This window comes from Callorhinchus milii, unplaced genomic scaffold (assembly GCF_018977255.1).
Source record: "Callorhinchus milii isolate IMCB2004 unplaced genomic scaffold, IMCB_Cmil_1.0 Scaffold20, whole genome shotgun sequence".
In the NCBI taxonomy this organism is placed as follows: Eukaryota; Metazoa; Chordata; class Chondrichthyes; order Chimaeriformes; family Callorhinchidae; genus Callorhinchus; species Callorhinchus milii.
This window is the reverse complement of record NW_024704761.1, coordinates 12,175,128-12,194,131: the sequence shown is the minus strand read 5'-3', so window position 1 is coordinate 12,194,131 and position 19,004 is coordinate 12,175,128. Positions and strand designations below refer to the sequence as shown.

The following is a 19,004-nucleotide window of genomic DNA, read 5'->3' as shown; positions in this document are numbered from 1 at the left end:
GTGACTCTTTTAAAAGAGCTTCCCGAATCAGTCCCACTCCTCCACTGTCTCCCAATATCCCTGCAAACTTGTCCTCCCCAAATAATTATCTACTTCACAATAAAGTAGCCCCGAAACTCTGGAACACTCTCTCAATTCCCCCCTCCTTGCTCCCTGCCTCTCCTTTCTCAAGTCCCGCCTAAAAACCTTCCTCTTCGTCCATGCTTACCCCCACCCCAGGTTCGGAGTCAGGCTCTGCCACTGTTGAGAGCTCTGAGACGTTACCCTGACTGGAAGATGCTATATAAGTTCAACTTGTTGTTGTTGTACTTCTCTCTTAAAAGTTGTTATTGAATAGGCTTCCACTCTTTCACCCTTTAAAAATGCAATCCAGATTTGAACAACTTGCTGTGTGAAAAAAAATTCTCTACCCCTCCCCTCTGTTTCTTTTAACATGGGTGAAGTGGCCAATGGCCCCAGGCCTGGCAGCGATGGAAAGACAGCAACAACAGCAAATTACATGTGTATAGCACCCTTCACTCCTCGAGGACGTTGCAAGGATTTTGCCCTGAGCTGGTGGTTGGGATCAGGAGGGGTGAAGGGCAGGGCGAGCAGGTGTAGGAGCGCAGGGAGGGTGGGGGTAGGAGGGTGACTGAAGGCGCAGTTGAAGAGAAGGGTCTTGAGACGTGCTGCAAAGAAGGCAAGGGAGGGAGAAAGGGAATGTGGGATGAATTCCAAAGGGTGGGGACAGAGAGGCTGAAGGCTGGACCGCCGATGGTGGAGAGAGCGGGCAGGGGAAGTGGAGCAGGCTGAGTGCAGGGAGCAGACAGGTTGATATGGGGTTAGCAAAGGTACAAAGGTAATGCTGTGGCCTGGTAGTGAAATGGGTTCAAAGCCTGAAGCAACTCAATGGCTGAATGAATTGGACAACTTGCACTTCACCAGCCATGAACAGGTGACACTGGAGGTTTGGCCACCAAACTGGAAGCACATCACACCAAGTTTATTACTAAAACGTTAATGCATTCAGCAGAGGGAAAATGAAACACAGTCCCACCATTGGGAAGGACAAGTTTGCAGGACTATGGAGAGAGAGTGGGGGGTGGGATTGATTTGGAAACTCTTTTCAAAGAGGAGGCACAGACACAATGGGCTGAACGGCCTCCTCCTGTGCTGTATAATTCTATTATTTCACTCCTCCATGAACACGGCAAGTTTGAGTGTTATGTTCCCATTCCTGATCACTGTTCTCCACTCTTCCCGTTCCGGAACCTTCCAATAACCGGAACTGAAAAACGCGACTCAGACGGTGTCGCTGGAAAGGCGGTCCCCCATACGCGGCCGGAAGTGTTGGTGCAGCGGAGGGTTGGATCGAGGCCTCGGGACTGATGGAGGAGCGGGAACGGGAGGAGCGGCTGCGGGAGGCCGCTACTATCGGGGACATGGAGGCGGTTCGGACGTTGCTCAGCGCCGGCGCCCGACTCAACTCCCAGAACCCCATGAATGGCTGGTGAGAGACAGTGCCCCCCCCCCACCCCCCACCCCGGGGGGTAAAGGCCGCACCCGCACGGGGTGAGAGAGGTGGGGCTTGAACCTCGGCATCAGTCTTGTTTCTGTTGCAGGACGTGTCTGCACTGGGCCTGTAAACGCAATCACAGACACCTCGTCTCCTACTTACTGAGCGAAGGGGCGGATAAAGACATCCTTACTAAAAATGGCGAGCGGGCAGAGCAGCTCACTTCCAAGGCGGAGATCCGCAGGATGCTCGGGGGTGAGGCTTTATTCTATCTGCCCTTCTCTCCCTTAACGTTTCCCCCTTAACCTGACAGCCCTGTAAATGCAAAGATACTCACATTGCAGGTACCAGGTGGCACTTTTGAACCACAACTCCTTGGCATGTCTCATATTCTCAGGGCTCCTTTGCAACTCCATCCCACCGTCCCTTTGCCTTGCTGCTTCCCTTGCCTTCTTTAAGGTACAACTCAAGATGCTTTGACCATGCCTTCGGTTACCCTCACACCCTTACTCTCCCTGACCTCCACCCCTCCTGCTCCCAAATTCTGCTTGGGTCCAAATCCCTGACTGTCTAGTGCCTTGGAACGTCCTCCTTACGTGAAAGGCGCTGTACAAAAGTAATTTGTTGTTGTATCCATTTATCTGCTCTCTGTGGGGTGGTACAAGAGCCAGGATTCAGTACTTTTCCTCGCTGTGTTAGGATGCCTGGTAGGAATAGTGGGCTCCTTAACTCCATATACAACGCGTTGGAACATTCGTGAGTAGCCCTTGTGTCAAACACTGCTTGAGGTAGCTTTCACCCCAAGTTAATGAGTGACTCTCTAGGTCAGTTGCACTGGCTGATTGTAGCCCCAATTACAACTGTCCTAGCTGAGATAGATGATCCAGCACAGACAGGATTAGAAATTTATATTTTGGTAGTTCCATTGTATGTTTTTCCACAGGTGAGAATGAGACGTTTGGCGATACGAACCAGGAGCCAATGCTGCCATTTGTGCCCAACTACCTGGCAAACCCACCCATTCCGAATGGGCAGATAGACGGGAATCCCAAGACCTCCTCACAACCAGAGATGTGTATGGCCCCAGTTGTCAGCTCAGTCCCATGTGGGACCCCTGGCACCTGCATGCCAGCAATGCCCCAGACACTGTTTCAGCAGCAGAATAGGCCACATTTGGGGCCCACATTTCAGCCACTCTTCTTCACTGGAGCTTTTCCTATCAACATGCAAGGTAGGAAGACTTCTGGAGGTTGAGAGGAAGAGAGACAGGCGGGGGGAGAAAAGAGGGGAGTAAATTAATGAGTCAGGGATATAATGCATTTGTGCTGTTTAGCAATACAGAAACTTGTGTTGTCACACTCAGTGCCATTCAAGTTTTGATAAACCCATTATGTTTAGCATTAGCCCCTGCTGTCCTCCTAGTTGATTCTTTCTACCTGATCTCAGAGCTTGTGCTGAAAGTTCGGATCCAGGATCTCACCGTCCAAGATGCTGATTTCATCGAAGTGGAATTGGATCGTCGGCAGCTGACATACGGAGCCCTGCTGGGAGTGTGCTGTCGGGAACTGGATGTGGAGCCTGAGCAAGTGCAGCGCATCCGCAAACTGCCCAACACTCACCTGCGCAAGGTGAGCATACAGGAGCCACCAAGTCTCCAATACACCTCGTTCTACGGGAATCGCATTCACACCAATACTTAATCCGCTCAATTCCTTGGCTAATATGTGAAGTCCTGTAGCTCAGTGGTTAGAGCACTCGCCTGCAAGTGAGAGACCTGAGTTCGATTCCTGGCAGATCAAAACGTTGGATAAGTTTCCTTACTCCACACGGTTGATAATAATCCCTCAAGTAAAGAAACAATAATAAATTGGTCACTCATTCAACGACTGTTTGTGGGTCACTGCTGTACACAATTATTGGTTGCTGTGCTTCATCCACAAATATACAGTCAATTCACTTTACAGTATATTCTGTGAAGTGCTTTGAGACGTCTGGAAGATGTGATAAGGCGTTATATCGTGGAGTCCTGTAGCTCAGTGGTTAGAGCACTCGCTTTGCAAGTGAGAGACCTGAGTTCAATTCCAGGCAGAGGGCCAAACCTTGGGCAAGTTTCCTTACTCCACACAGAGCCTAATAATAAACCTTCCAAAAACCAAAAACAATAATAAATTGGTCATTTTCAATCTACGACTGTGTGTGGGACATTGCTGTGCGCAATTGGCTGCCGCGTTCACCCACACATATACAGTCAATTCACTTTACAGTGTGTTCTGTGAAGCGCTTTGAGACGTCCTCCCGACTTGAAAAGCGCTATATCAAATGCAAGGATTATTATTATATCAAATGCAAGGATTATTAATATTCAAATCATCCTGTTGTCTCGTAACACAAAATTTTAAATCTAATTTGTTTACAGTGTTTTTCACTGAAATCTTTTCTCTTCGGCAGGATAAGGAGGTGGCGAGGCTGCAGGATTTCCAGGAGCTGGAGCTAGTCTTGCACAAGATGGACACAAACACAAATTCAGCGCCTCGTGCACTAACAGAGAGGCCTTGCTACAACTATAAAGCAGCGGGTCTGACCTACTAGCGCCCCCTGCTCCCTCAGCTGTGTAACTGCAACTTGTGATTGTGTTAAATCCTGTGCCCTTCCCACGAGTGCTCAGGTGCTGCGAGATGACCACGATGAGCATCTGGTGGCACAAAAACAAATGGTTCCTTTCTTCAGGGGCTATTGGGTCATTCTTAACTTCCTCGTAGGTTACAACCTTTTTTAGAGAAAAAGCACAACTAACTTTACTCAGCAGCATTTTGGCCAAGCTTTCTGCCCCTCACTCAATTCAGATTCCCATCTCCCATTTTAATCCTGTTCCAAAACATCATCCCACACACCTACATGTGTAGCCTAGAGAGTGAGTGCCAGCGCCACAGTCCATCACAGCCTCAATCCTGTCCTCGCTCAATGTCTCCACACAAGGTGCTGTCTCTAAATTAGCACTCAGGAATGCCAAATCCTGGCTGATCGTTGCCCTTCAAAACACAGGGCTGAGTCTCCCACTGCTTAAATAAGATTAGCATGCTGTCAACGTTTACTTCACAAAGAAGCAACTTAGTAAAAAGTCTACAGTTTTTTAATTAATCAATTAACAGTGTTTTGGTGGTGTCTGTGCGTGAGTTAAATCAGAATTTTCTGCTGCGTTTGGGAGCCGCAGCTTTGTTAGCAGAACGTCATTGCCATTTCCTCCCATAAACTTGTTAGTATTTACTGTCAGAATCTGGGTAAACACAAACTCTGCTTTTTAATCTGCTAAAGGTGGAGAGCTTGTCTCAGTTTGTCTGCTGTGGCGGGAGATGCAACATTATTCATCGTCCTCTGATTTCTTGGCTCAGCAGTTTCCCCACTCGTTACTGGCAGCGAGCCCCAGCTTCAATCTTTAACCAAGGTCTTCTATTTGGTGATCGGAGTGGGAGCAGTGAGCCAGCCAAACACTGACTAAACCTGTGCATCTAAAGATTAATATTTTTCTATTTACGTCAATTTTCTCTCATGAATTTGATATTCTACATCAGAAGCATTTTTTAAATGTATTAATTGGACTAACAAATTATATTACTTGTATATTACTATAGAATAAAGAGTTGGTAGATCTGACTTGCTGTGTATGAGCACAAGTTTGTGATGGTGTTTGTGTGGGCATGTGTGTACACAGACTGTCTACCTCGCCAAGCGGCTGTTCCAGTGTTCTCACAGTGAGTTTTAGTGTTGATTGGGGATGTCTGACTAAATTGATCACAGAAATGTAATGTTTTGCATCTACAGCCTCCACCACCCCCCGCCCCCACACACACATTCAGTATAGGGGTATTAGCCCCAGTCACCACGTTGCTTGCGGGGAATTTGCAAAGATTGATTTATCTTGAATGATTTGCAAATATGTTGTTCTTCCGCACCACATGCGGAACATACTTGTGTCCAGACACAAACACGCCTGTTCACACATACTCAAATGTTCCCTTTACATATTTCTTATCTAGTTCTTGCATCTGCAATGCTTTATCCCAATGACCATTCTTCAGTGTGCGTCCAGGCAGTGAGAGTCGGTAGAGAATTCATTCACATGGGACCTATCGCCCCTCCTTATCCTGGACCTTCTGAACCCGATTCCCCTCATGGTGACTTTCTTGGGATATTGCCTAGGAGTTGCGTGTGGAGCTGGGGTGGTGGCAGAGCCCAGCCCGGGGATGGCACAGGCTGTTCTCTCTAAGAAGATCATTGAAATGCTTTGCTTTAATTCGGTTTTATTATTTCCGGAATGTAGCAAACTCAGCATGTTGAGGGTATTCCAAACTAATCCGTTATAGCTCAGGAACATGGTGCTACTTATTCCTAAACCAAATCCCTGCCATGCAGCTGCCTAAAGACATTCTAAAGGACAAGTAGAGTATCCCAGGCAGCCCTGAGCTGGCTCACTGGCTCCGGTACCAGGAGTGCACATCCAGCGTTAAAGAGCTAGGACTAACATGGAGTCCTGTAGCTCAGTGGTTAGAGCACTCGCTTTGCAAGTGAGAGACCTGAGTTCAATTCCAGGCAGAGGGCGAAACCTTGGACAAGTTTCCTTACTCCACACAGAGCCTAATAATAATCCCTCCAAAACCAAAAACAATAATAATTTGGTCATTTTCAATCTGCGACTGTTTGTGGGACATTGCTGTGCGCAATTGGCTGCCGCGTTCGCCCACAAATATACAGTCAATTCACTTTATAGTGTGTTCTGTGAAGCGCTTTGGGACGTCCTCCCGACGTGAAAAGCGCTATATCAAATGCAAGGATTATTATTATTATTATTAACATAGGCACCGGAGGCCATCAAGCCTGTACTACCTGATTAGATCATGCCAGATCTTTTAATCCCATTTCCCTATCTTTTCTACACAACTCTTAATCCTCACTCCTTGGCTTCCCAAGTATCTGGCTACTAGAAGCTTTAGGGATCTCATTCACAACTCCCAGGTCATCAACAGTACAGGTTAGATCCAGTGTAAACAACAACAAATTACATTTACACAATGTCTTTCACGTCGGGAGGACGTCCGAAGGCACTGGACAGTTAGGGATTTGGACCTGATCTGGGGTTTGGGATTAGGAGGGTGACCAAAGGCAAGATCGAAGAGGAGGGTAAGGCACTACACTGTCCATCCAGCATGCCCAGGTCAGTGATAGCAGAGCTTGAAGATTCAGGAGCCAGTTATTCAGCTTTGGATGCTGCTACAATCAACCCCATCCTGAGCAATGCCACCCTGTCACAAAGGAGGGTCTAACCCAGCAACGTTTAATAATGATAATTTATTATTATTATAATGTGGTCTGGTATAGAGCATCCACCTTGCCTCCCAATGCAGGGGATGGGAGGTACCAGCCATGAATTGGGCAAACATTGTCATAGTGAACAAGTGACTATCTCTCACATCCACAATCAATGAATTAAAGAGTTCATCTTTCAGATTCAGTCATGTGTTGACCCAGGGCAGCTGGTGTGATGACAGTACTAACCAGTGTCACATCCTGCACCCCTGGCTCAAGATCACAGTCTATATGAAGATACCATAGCTGCCATTATGCGTTGACTGGGGACAGACTATGAAGGAGTCTGTGCTATACATAAGGTACATTGGAAAGCCTGCAACTGCCACAAGACCCAGCCCCGAACAATCGTCCCATTGTAAGAAAGCAAGTGTGATCAGCACTGTGATCCCTGGCAGATTATCCAACTCCTAATCACAGACGATTGCTTAAAAGCTGCTGCACAAAGAGGCTTCCTTATTGTGATTCTCATTCTGCCAGCCCCGAACAGCCTTAGAGCCTGAACACTCCCTCCGTTCACTGCTGGACTGCTCATTTCTCTTGTCCCACTGCTTTGTGTCCCTGCAATTGTTCCCCTCTCCCATTTTGCTCCCCACTCCTCTGACACAGAAACGTCACCTTTCACGAGTTCCGGACTGGGCCTCAGCCCATTTCTAAGTTGAGGATAAATAAGAGCAAGAGGCAAATACTCTGCACAGGTTCTATTTACACTAAATCCTTACAATAAATGATTTTAACAAATGCAGTTAATTATTTATTTCACTCTCCTGTCCCAAATACAGGATTTACAGACATGAGCTAGCAAATTGAGCACCCCAAACATGGCTGGAGTTACTGAGGGTAACAGCAGCAGTGTGTCCTGGCCAGTGAAAGGGGGGGGCATACACTAAGCAAGCTGAGCACTACAGACCTCACCACCAGTGGCTCAGCAGATGAAGTTACTGCCCAGGGTATAATTTGGGCACACAGAGCGAGGTCTCTGGCTCATCCCCAGTCCATTCTGAGTTACTGATCTCTTGATCAGGAAAGGCCCCGGCCTGACAACTACTACTGACAACTATGCAGAGAACCCAGATTGCAAGATGTATGTCGCAAGCGGCTGAGCATGGGCTTGGCTGGGACACCACACATGTAATCATTCACTGGGCTCAGGCTGATTTCTGGGTGCCCATGGAAACAACCCTCAGCATGATCACACCTTGGGGAGCATGCGGGCTCCACGATGCTCTGAATCCCAGAGACTTGCCAAACACAGTGACAGCATCCTGTACCAGATGGTCCACCACAATGCTGAAGCCATTGCTCAGCAGATATCGATACAAGTCCAGATGATTGTGTGGAATAGTTGGGTTTGGTTCAAACAGCCTTTTTGATGTGGGCAGGAGTCTGGGAATCAGCTTACCACTCAGCTCCTGCACACTGCGGCTTCCTCCCACGGCCCAAGACAGGCACCGTAATAAGATTACACAAATTCATACTTATACTTCTTATTCCTCTGCCACTGACTGAAAACTAATCTCCTGTGGGAACAGCTTAGCATAATGTGCGGACAAGTGAAAATGCAGATAACATTTCCTCCCCCTGAGGGTGCTGGTTTATGCAGGGGGGTGGCGAGTGGGGGGTTGGTTGGGGGGAGGGGAGTGGATGACAAATTTCCAGGGCTCCCTCCGCTCCCTTGCCCTGAGTGTCTGGATAACAAGTGTCAGCAGGATATTCAATTGTGGGGGTATCACAGCTTCAATCTACATACATTCTCTAGGAGGGATATCTGTGGCTATCGATAAGGAGCAAGCAGGGATCTTGTGTGATTTTACTCCTGTCCAATCGTGGAAATCCGAGGCGATGATAGCCATGACTGCTGATTGGGCAGAGATCAGCCCACCTTGGTTTCTCCTAGTCTGTGCTGCGCTGGGCAGCATTGGACTTGGAATCAAGAGGGTCTGAGTTTTGAATACTTTCACTCATTTGGGGCTGATACACTGAAGGTATTCCTCAGAGCCCTGTCCTTGGTCCCCTCCTCTTCAATATCTATATGCTCCCTCTTGGTGACATCATCCGGAGACATGCGATCAACTTCCACATGTATGTGGATGACACCCAACTCTCTCTCTCTACCTCCAACCTCGACTCCAGGACCCACTGCTGTCCTGACAGAATGTCTGTCAGACATCAAGTCCTGGATGACAGCGAACTTTCTTCAGTTGAACATCAACAAAAGCAAGAGTCTCCTGATGGGCTCCGGTCAGTATCTCTTCACCTCAGGCGCTGACAGCATCACCATCCATGGTTGCACACTCCACTTTGCTAAGCCAGTCCAGAACTATCCTTTCTACCCCACATCTGTGCCTTGACCTGGTCTGCCTTCCCCCGCCTCCACATCGCCCGGCTCCAGCACTGTCTCATCGCAGACCGCCGAAACCCTCATACACACTTTCATTACATCGAGGCTCGACTATGCAAACTTCTTGCTTGTCCGCCTCCCTAATTCCTTCCTCCACAGGCTGTAGATCATCCAGAACTCTGCAGCCTATGTTCTTTCCCGCACTAGGCACCATGACCCTAGCACCCCCATCCTCACCCAACTCCACTGGCTTCCCATCAAACAGTTCAAGATCCTCCTCACCTTCAAAACCCTCTATGGTCTTGCTCCCCCCTACCTCTGTGACCTCCTAATCCTCTACCATCTTGCCCCCTCCCTCTGCTCAGCAGGCTCCGGCCTGCTTAACGTCCCCCACCTCGCCCGCCCCACCATTGGTGGGTGGGCCTTCTGCCACTCTGCCCCAACCCTCTGGAACTCCAAACCACAGTCCCTCCGCCTCACCTCTTCCCTTGCCCCCTTCAAGACCCATCTCATGACTCTCCTCTTCAACCGTGCTTTCGATCACCCTGCTTCCCACCCCTGCCCTCCACCCTTCCCGATCCTGACCCCCAAATGGTGTTGAAACTTTGACTGTCCAGCGCTTTGGGACGTCCTCCCAACGTGAAAGGCACTATACAAATGCAATTTTGTTGTTGTTGTATATTCTCTAAAAAAGGAGCTTGCACTCCATCACATCAGTCCTTGCCAGGCTCCCCAATACAAACAGATCGATTTCAAGATCCTCTCACTCGTTTTCAAATCCATTCATTCCTTCAAGCCTCCGTACCTCCCCAATTTGCTTACCCCCTCACCTCCACCTCTGCCTCCGCTCAGCTGGCTCCAGCCTCCTGTTCATCCCACATCCCCTCCACTGCACCATTGGTGGCCATGCCTTCAGTCACTATGCCCCAAAACTCTGGAACTCACTCCCTCAATCCTTCGGCCTTGCCACCTCCCTCCCCACTTTCAAATTCCACCTAAAGACCTTGCTTTTTGATCCAGCTTATGGTCACCTCCCCTCTCCCCCTGGCTCAGGGTCGGTCAAGCGCCCTGGAATGTTACCTCGCGTGACAGGCACTATATAAATGCAAGTTGTTGTTGGAGGTGGTGCTTTATCATACCAAAACATCTCAAAGCGCTTCACAGATAAATACTCTCAATAATTGACAATTTTTGTACACAATCTCGCCAATGTACAAACTGGCAAGATTGTGTACAAAAATCTCACCAGGTCCCACAAACAGACATGAGGCGAACAAGCAATTAATCTGAAGGATCGTTGGCCAAGACATCTTTTCCAACAGCGTCAGGCTCTCACTCTGTCTCTGTGAAACTCTTTTCAGGTGTTTACCTACTTACAAAGGCAAGTTGAGCTGCCTGGCTCCTGGACATTATTCAGTGCCCTGCAGCCAAAGCCTGAATTGGTCAAGCATATGAGATGCAGTGCCACAAGTTGTAGGTATACATATGGAGTCAGGTAGCTCAGCGGTTAGAGCACTCGCCTCACAAGTAAGAGAACTGGGTTCAATTCCCGGCAGGGCGAAATGTTGGGCAAGTTTCCTTATTCCACACGCCTCTGTTTACCGAGCAGTAAGTAGGAATCCAGTTGTTAGTCGATTGGCGGATTGCTGTTCCAGGTAATAATTCCTTCAAAAAAAAGTAATAAATTGGTCACTCAAATCCACAACTGTTTCTGGGATACTGCTGTGGCACATTTTGCCCACAAATATAGTCAATTCACTTTACAGTATATTCTGTGAAGCTTTTTGAGACGTCCTGAAGACGTTTATTATGCAAAGATTATTTTTATTACATTAAATTTGTGCTACACAATGTGTACTGTGCACAGAGGTGCTGACATTGAGACTGATTATACATCTACTCAGTATTCTATATGAGGGGGGGAGCAGGGAAAGCATCCCTCAGACTGGCTGAATGAGGTACTTTGAGCAGTCAGGTCCTCAGTGACCAAGCCCAGGTCTTCCTTTCCCTCTGTCATCACAAATCCACTGCCTAGACATTTTCTACCCTCCCACAGCAGCCAATCACAAAGTAATTCCTAAATTTCACACCCCACGTGTGTGTGGTGAGTGGTGGTGGGGGGGGGGGGGGGGAAAGGGTAATGAAAGTTGACTGAATAAATACCTTCTTGCAGCCTCCCATTAATGTTCCAGCCCAATCTCGTGATTTTGCTTATATGTCTACAGACATATAAGGAGATTATTTGGGCCTTTGGTGCTGACCTCTGGTAAGCTCATAAAATTTTGCTGAGAAAGTCCTTGGTGCTAGACCAGATAGGCTGAAAGGCCGCTGCACTAATCCCCCTGTCGGACAGGGCAGTTTGTACCCTACATCAGGCTATCACACGACTCAATCAGATTAGAGAACGTTCCACAAAACTGGGACGCGGCAGCAATCATGCAAGACCTGAAAGGAACTTTCCTCTTGGAATCAAGGACACAATGGTGTCAAGTGCAGGTCAGGCAGTAGCAAACCCCACATCCCCCACCACTGGGCAGAAGGTTGTAAGACCGGAGACACACATTAGGATTTGAAACTCCAGGGCAATGCTGGGCGAGTGTTGGACTATCTAATCAATGAGAATTTAAATTAAGGTCCACCTGTTTTCAGTGGATGTTAAAGATCCCATAATACCACATGGTGTCCAGAGTCTTGCTGGTCCTGTGACTGTGGGAGAGGGGAGCTTCTGGCTGTAATACTCGCCACATTTGAACCCCTGCCAGCACTGAGCTCAATGTGAGGATCGTTCTGGGGGCAATGCTGGATCAGTTGATCCAGTGATTGAGTGGCACCTTCAGAAGAGAAATCAGTGAGAAAACTGAATAATCGGAAAAATAATAAAGAGCTGGGGATGAGACTGCTCAATAAATCAGCAGACTCCAGCAGACTGAACAGGCTCGCAGCAAATCAACTGTGCCCTTGTTATGGAGTCTGATTTGATGAGAGCAGGGTCAATGTCAAGGTCTGCTGTCAGACAATGGCTGTGTTGAGAGTGTGAGGCCTGTTGTGGCTCCCTAACCCCAGGCGATGGAGCTGGTTTGTTACTTAATGGCTGACAGGCCGCTGTTCTGACTTGTTGGTGCTGTGCGGAGCGCTGAGCATGTGGGGGGCGCAGGAAACAGGGGGAACTTGTGAAGGGGAAGCCAAACAGCCAACAGGACATGCGAGCCTCTAACACAAAGAGCAGTGAATGTGTGGGGAATAATCAGGCCCAGGCTTGTTCAGCTGACAGGCCCCGCTGCGAGAGGCAACAGACACTGCCTGGTGCTCCTGGGCCCTGGGCAGGAAGCAGCAGGAATGTCACAAGGCCTACTGTGTTCCAGCTAAAGTAACCGTGTCCATGGCAACTGGTGGAGAAATAAAATTACATTTTAAATTTCCTATTTTAGTTACTTTCCTCAACACATTTACCAAATGATTTCCTTTCCTTACCCCCAAACCCAGTCTCCCTCCTCCAGATACTGGCTGAGCACGAGACAGGTACATTGCTGTCCCCGGACGTCACTCTTGGGAGTTGACATGAGATGTGGGCGAGGCAGGAGACAGGTAGCCCTGTCCAGGACCAGCGTGTTTCAGTCCCGGGGCTGACCTCTGGATGGTGAAGTACAGAACAGTGGACTTGAAGATTTACTCTGGATCTGAGCTACACTGACTGTATCTACTAGTACTACTCCAGCTGCCCTGCACTATCGGGTCTGGCACTGCTCCTAGATAGTGCTGGTGTTCATAAGTGCACTGTAAATAATGCACGTCACTAACATTAGGAACTCTACCTTCCACTATAAGGATAAAGGACATTACATATACAACTTCAATTTACATAGCGCCCTTCACGTGTGGTAGCGTCCCAGAGCGCTTGCATTTATATATATAAGTGCAAGTCGCTGTTGTTGAAGCTGTCACATGGTGGATTTAGCCATTGAGCAACTGGGGGAGTTTTCGTTCTGTATTGCTGACTTGTTCACACTCCAATACGAAACATTGAAAGAGGTTCTGATGGGTTGGAACATAAAGTGCAATTGATGAAAAACTCCTGCTGGGTGTTGCAGACATTCAGTTGGTTCTGGAGTCAGTGCCTGCAGAACATAGCAGTCTGTCACGCTAAGACCCCAAGTGTCAGCACGCCATCAACTGTGCCCTTGTGATGGAGTCTGATTTGATGAGAGCAGGGTCAATGTCAAGGTCTGCTGTCAGACAATGGCTGTGTTGAGAGTGTGAGGCCTGTTGTGGCTCCCTAACCCCAGGCGATGGAGCTGGTTTGTTACTCAATGGCTGACAGGCCGCTGTTCTGACTTGTTGGTGCTGTGCGGAGCGCTGAGCATGTGGGGGGCGCAGGAAACAGGGGGCACTTGTGAAGGGGAAGCCAAACAGCCAACAGGACATGCGAGCCTCTAACACAAAGAGCAGTGAATGTGTGGGGAATAATCAGGCCCAGGCTTGTTCAGCTGACAGGCCCCGCTGCGAGAGGCAACAGACACTGCCTGGTGCTCCTGGGCCCTGGGCAGGAAGCAGCAGGAATGTCACAAGGCCTACTGTGTTCCAGCTAAAGTAACCGTGTCCATGGCAACAGAGTAAAAAAACAGCTCTGAAATGTTGCACTGTGAAATATGAGACATCGAGTATTGGAGACCAACAGGAACTGATATGAAACAGGCAGGAGGCGAGATAGAGGAAATGAGATAGAGAGAGTAGAAATAGACAGAGAGAACAGAGAGATGAATAGCGTCCACGTGATGCAAATTATTTTGAGTCTAATATTTGTCCATTTGCTCTGACACAACAGACTTCTCATTATTGAGGCTTGACACTCCCAGGCTGCCACAGGAATGGGTACAAGTAGCTCACGTTACACTGGACACCAAGAAGGATCAGGAATGGTTGTAATTTTGAGGATTGTTTATGGGACTGAGATTGTCTGTGACTTAACATTAAACTCAGGCATCACTCTATCTCACTCCATCCAAAGTCCCAAACCATTCCTCCCACACGTTTCTTTGATCATCTAATAACCCTGGATCCTCTTTATTTCCAGGCACTTATGCAGTTCCTTTATGAAAATCCTATCCGGTTTCTCCTTTTCTGCCCCACCCCAGGGTTACTCTCTTACCCCCCCAGCTATCCAGTGACCCCTGTAGTCAAATATCTAACGCCACTCGCTGTCAGTCGCCCTGTAATATACTGGAAATTCTGCAGTACTTGGAGCAAATCTAATGGACAAGACAGCGGACTATGAGCTGGTTTCCTACCAGCTGACGGGACCTGGTATCGTTCTCTGCGATTCTGTCCTGCACACAGAGCTGCTCCTGCAGACTGCCTATATGTTCTAAACCAAACATACAATTTTTAGCCATGTCTGAGGAAAGGACTCCTGTGGGAAATGGAAGGGAATTAGATTTCATCTGGAGAGAATGACTGTGTGTTACACAGGGGTATCCCAGCTCAGCCCTGGGCCAGACCCACAACTGCTCAGAGGTGTTGAAACTGTTCACAACTTTTACAGCCCCAATTTGCTGCTGTTACCAGGAGCCTGGGCGTGTGTGGGTCAAAAAAACAGTCAAGCGTTTTACAGACAGCTACTTCAGAGAGCAGGGTATAAATAGGGGTCAGCAAATCTCATTAACTATTAGTGTTTCTGAAAAATCACTGGAAGCTAACACTCAATAATCCTGTGCATTCCTGTTTGGGAACTACCCGTTCTGGGAGCTTCTTACAGAACCTAGAGAGACAGACATACAAGACAGACAGAGAGAGTGACAGGCAGAGAGAGAGAGAAAGAGAGGCACAGGCAGAGTGAAAGGTGAATTTTCAGACTCTCTATTCTGATTTTTTACACATAATTAAATAATTCTAATCCTTGTTCCGAGGCAGGATGGGCTGGACCGTGTGGAGCCGGTGGAGATGGATGGCGCTGAGAGCGATGTTGATGGTTCTCTTTCTGCCGATGCTCGTGGAAAATGTGGCCGTGGCTCGCATCAAGTACTCTCACGCAGGAATCTGTCCCAACGAAATGACTCCCAGCCTTTGGGTGGACGCTCAGAGCACCTGCTCCCGGGAATGTGAGACTGACCAGGTAACAGAAACTCACTCATTTCTTCTTTGGAAAAGCCTTATTCCAAATCGCTTCTCTGTGAAGGAGCAGGTATACAGTAAACGCTTATTAATAACCTTTGTATTTTATACAGTGCTTTTCACTTCGGGAATACGTCCCAAAGCGATTCATAGGCTTCACTATAAAGTGTACTGACTCTGTGTTCTGTAGACAAACAGTATATTGCTAGTTTGTTATTGGGATCTTTGATATCCTGGAAGCTCGGCTCCTGGGCTGGGAATTTCTCTTTGTAAAGTTAAATTCTTGCCTGTATCTTGCCGTGTGGTATAAAATGTCAGCAGAACTTTCCTAGACTGGAATTATTTTCAGAAAAGCTCACAAAATGTTTTAGAATAATTTAGACATGAAGCTTACCATCAATATCTCGCTCTCAATCATACTTTTCGCGATTTTTATCAAAACGGAAACAGAGCTGAGTGGCCCTGGCAAGGATCATAATTAATGGCTGATGATACCCAGCGAGGCTGAGCCACAGCAATCACTCCTGGGTTTCCCTATAACATCTGTTTGAGGAAAATTCAGGAATGAGCTGGACCTTTTGGCCATGAGAATTAGCGATAAGGGAACATAAATATAACAAAACATAACAAAAGTATTCTTTGTTGGAGAGAAAGCAGGAAAAGTTGGGATTGGGAAAACAAGCGTACCCACCATCGAAACCAACTCCTTGGGATATCCTCCCGACATTAAAGGCACTATACACATGTAATTTGCTGTTTGTTGTTTGTTGTTGGATTGTGTGTGTGGAGTGAACAAGTCCATGAATAACTTCACTTTAACATTGATATTAAATATTATCAACACATTTCTAATAAAAACAAATGGAAACATTTTTAGAGATTACGTAATTTCCCATCACTTTTATCCTGTATTCTGTGGGGGTTTGTATATACATTACATTTATTTGATGTATATAATGTACACACACACACACACACAAACACAGAACAGCTGGACTGGCTGTCAGGTGTGGTCACCGCACCTTTCAACTCCAGATCCAACACAGACAGAAAAAGATAAACATTTCTGTTCTCTTTGTCTGTCACAGTCGAGGGTAAGAATGCCTCTTGAGGCAAGCGCACCACAACATTCCTCTCCCAAGCATACAGAGAGCTCAACAGCAATAAATTTACATTTACATAATTCAACAAAATTTTCATAACATTGGAAGCTGTACTGTGTCTCTAACCCTGACCTGGGAGTGTGGACGCACAGTGTAGAGGGAGCTTTACTGTGTCTCTAACCCTGACCTGGGAGGGCGGACGCACAGTGTAGAGGAGCTTTACTATGTCTCTAACCCTGACCTGGGAGTGTGGATGGACAGTGTAGAGGGAGCTTTATTGTGTCTCTAAACCTGACCTGGGAGTGTGGACCTGAGTGTAGATGGATAGAAAAAATGCCCATCACAAAATGTACTTGTGTGGAATATGTTGCCAGAGAAGGTAGTGTCTGGGTTGAGATGCTGGAGTTTCCTAAAGCAGGTTTCATGATAAGTTTGACTTCTCTCTCAGGACTGTGAAACGTTTGAGAAATGCTGCCCCAACGTGTGCGGGATGAAGAGCTGTGTGGCGGCCAGGTACATGGATATCAAGGGGAGGAAAGGACCCTCGGGGATGCCTGTGGGTGGCAACTGTGACCGCTTCATGTGCACCCAGCAGGGTTCCGAGTGTGACATTTGGGATGGACAGCCTGTGTGCAAATGCAAGGAGCGCTGTGAGAAGGAACCCCATTTCACTTGTGCCTCCGATGGCCTGACCTACTACAACAAGTGTTACATGGATGCGGAGGCGTGCACTAAAGGGATCACGCTGACTGTGGTTACCTGTACATATCACCTCATTTGGCCCAACACAAGCCCCATCCCACTGGAAACCACCGAGCAGCCAACAACAGCCTATTCCCCTACAACCTCTCTGGACGTCCTCCCACCCGCCCTCCTCTCTAACCCTGGTCACCAGTCCATGTACGTGGGGGGCACAGTCAGCTTCTTGTGTGATGTGAACGGGAGGCCAAAGCCAGAAATCACCTGGGAGAAGCAGTTGGATGGGAGGGAAAATATCATAATGAGGCCAAACCACGTGAACGGCAATGTGGTGGTCACCAATATTGGGCAGCTGGTCATCTACAACGCTCAGCTCCAGGACGCTGGCATCTACACCTGCACGGCCAGAAACACTGGGGGGCTACTCCGGGCGGATTTCCCCCTGTCTGTCATCAAGACGGAAGACTTAGTGTGGCAGAATGCCACTCAGATCCCCGCTGAGGAATGCTTAAAGCAGCCAGACAGAGAGAGTTGTGACGAAGCCCAGGTCAAGTGGTACTACGACCACAAGAAAAACAACTGCTTCACATTTAACTACGGCCAATGTGAGGGCAATATGAACCACTTTGAGATGTATGAGGAGTGCATGTCCACCTGCATGAACGAACCGGTCAACATCTGTACCTTGCCAGCCCTACAGGGCCCCTGCAAGGCATGGGAGCCCCGCTGGGCCTATAATAGCCTCATGAGGCAATGCCAATCCTTCATCTATGGCGGCTGTGGCGGTAACGAGAACAACTTTGAAAGCAGAGAAACATGCGAGGAGATCTGCCCGTACCCCAGGAGCCAGCAGTGCAAGGTCTGTAAGCCTCGCTTCAAGATAGTGACCAGCTTCTGCAAGAGTGACTTTGTCATTGTTGGCCATATGACTGAACTGACAGAGGACACGGACTCAGGACGTGCTCTCTTCACTGTTCACGAGGTGCTGAAGGATGAAAAGATGGGCCTCCAGTTCTTTGGCAGCAAGATACTGGAGATCACCCTGTTAAACATGGACTGGCAGTGTCCTTGCCCTAACATGACCACAGCGGATGGCCCCCTCATTGTGATGGGAGATGCTCACAACGGTATGGCTGTCCTTCAACCTCACAGCTTTGTCAGGACTGTCAACGAGAGACGCACCAAGAAACTGAAGGAAGTGAAGGATAAGAAAACCTGTGAACTGCTGCGGGAGTTTACAGGATTTCATTAGGGCCATGTTATCCGTACAGCTACACAGAACCTTAGACAAGAAAATACATTCTGTGAAAAGTCAGATGAGAGAAACCTTACTTTTGACAATCTAACTAAATAAGCACTTAACATCCTAGATTGGTAACTGCTTACTGCCATCAGTAAGTAGGTCTTTGGTGACTGACAAGATCCTTTGTGGGAGATGACTGCAACTATTGGGGGGCTGCGAGTGACACAATGCCATGCCCGCGGGAGATAAGAAACTAGGAAAGGACTGTGGCTGAATTATCCCCAAATCCTTAATGTGCTAAATGTCAATGTCTGTACGTTAACTGGTGTCGCTCAGTTACAATCTTGCTCAGGGGGGAGCTGGGAAGCAGCTATTTTGTGTAACCTGCCCCACCCACACTTCAATAGGGTGGGTGGACTCTATCCACAATGCACACAGCCCATTGTCATTGGGGAGGGGATCACACAAAATGGCTGCTCAAACCAATATCTAAATAATAAATGCATCCAATTAAAAAAAGAAGACATCAATAAACACATGGCTATTTCCCTTGGCTGTATTCAGGACGATAAGAGAGTTCAGTGGAAGCTCTCACTGCCTGGAGACTGGGGGACACAGTCCTCAGCCTTTACTATCTCAGAACCAGCAGAACTC

The 19,004-nt window shown here is 47.9% G+C and overlaps 2 protein-coding genes across 2 annotated transcripts; both read left to right on the top strand.

The window, feature by feature from the left end:
• Positions 1-1,299: 1,299 nt before the first annotated feature.
• On the top strand, positions 1,300-5,146 carry ankrd40 (ankyrin repeat domain 40). Its single transcript, XM_007909195.2, has 5 exons — positions 1,300-1,489; positions 1,602-1,750; positions 2,439-2,726; positions 2,942-3,123; positions 3,944-5,146. The coding sequence occupies exons 1-5, from the start codon at positions 1,368-1,370 to the stop codon at positions 4,082-4,084; spliced, it is 882 nt and encodes a 293-aa protein (XP_007907386.1). The 5' UTR covers positions 1,300-1,367; the 3' UTR covers positions 4,085-5,146.
• Positions 5,147-15,100: 9,954 nt separating this feature from the next.
• On the top strand, positions 15,101-18,469 carry wfikkn2a (info WAP, follistatin/kazal, immunoglobulin, kunitz and netrin domain containing 2a). Its single transcript, XM_007909194.2, has 2 exons — positions 15,101-15,306; positions 16,857-18,469. The coding sequence occupies exons 1-2, from the start codon at positions 15,106-15,108 to the stop codon at positions 18,357-18,359; spliced, it is 1,704 nt and encodes a 567-aa protein (XP_007907385.1). The 5' UTR covers positions 15,101-15,105; the 3' UTR covers positions 18,360-18,469.
• The last annotated feature ends 535 nt before the right edge of the window (positions 18,470-19,004 follow it).

Excerpts from the sequence above, each read along its gene's own strand:
- ankrd40 (XM_007909195.2), top strand. The coding sequence starts at position 1,368 with ATGGAGGAGCGGGAACGGGAGGAGCGGCTGCGGGAGGCCGCTACTATC. Across the intron at positions 1,490-1,601 it reads CAGAACCCCATGAATGGCTG|GACGTGTCTGCACTGGGCCT; the intron begins GTGAGAGACAGT and ends TTTCTGTTGCAG. Across the intron at positions 1,751-2,438 it reads GATCCGCAGGATGCTCGGGG|GTGAGAATGAGACGTTTGGC; the intron begins GTGAGGCTTTAT and ends GTTTTTCCACAG.
- wfikkn2a (XM_007909194.2), top strand. The coding sequence starts at position 15,106 with ATGGGCTGGACCGTGTGGAGCCGGTGGAGATGGATGGCGCTGAGAGCG. Across the intron at positions 15,307-16,856 it reads GGGAATGTGAGACTGACCAG|GACTGTGAAACGTTTGAGAA; the intron begins GTAACAGAAACT and ends CTTCTCTCTCAG.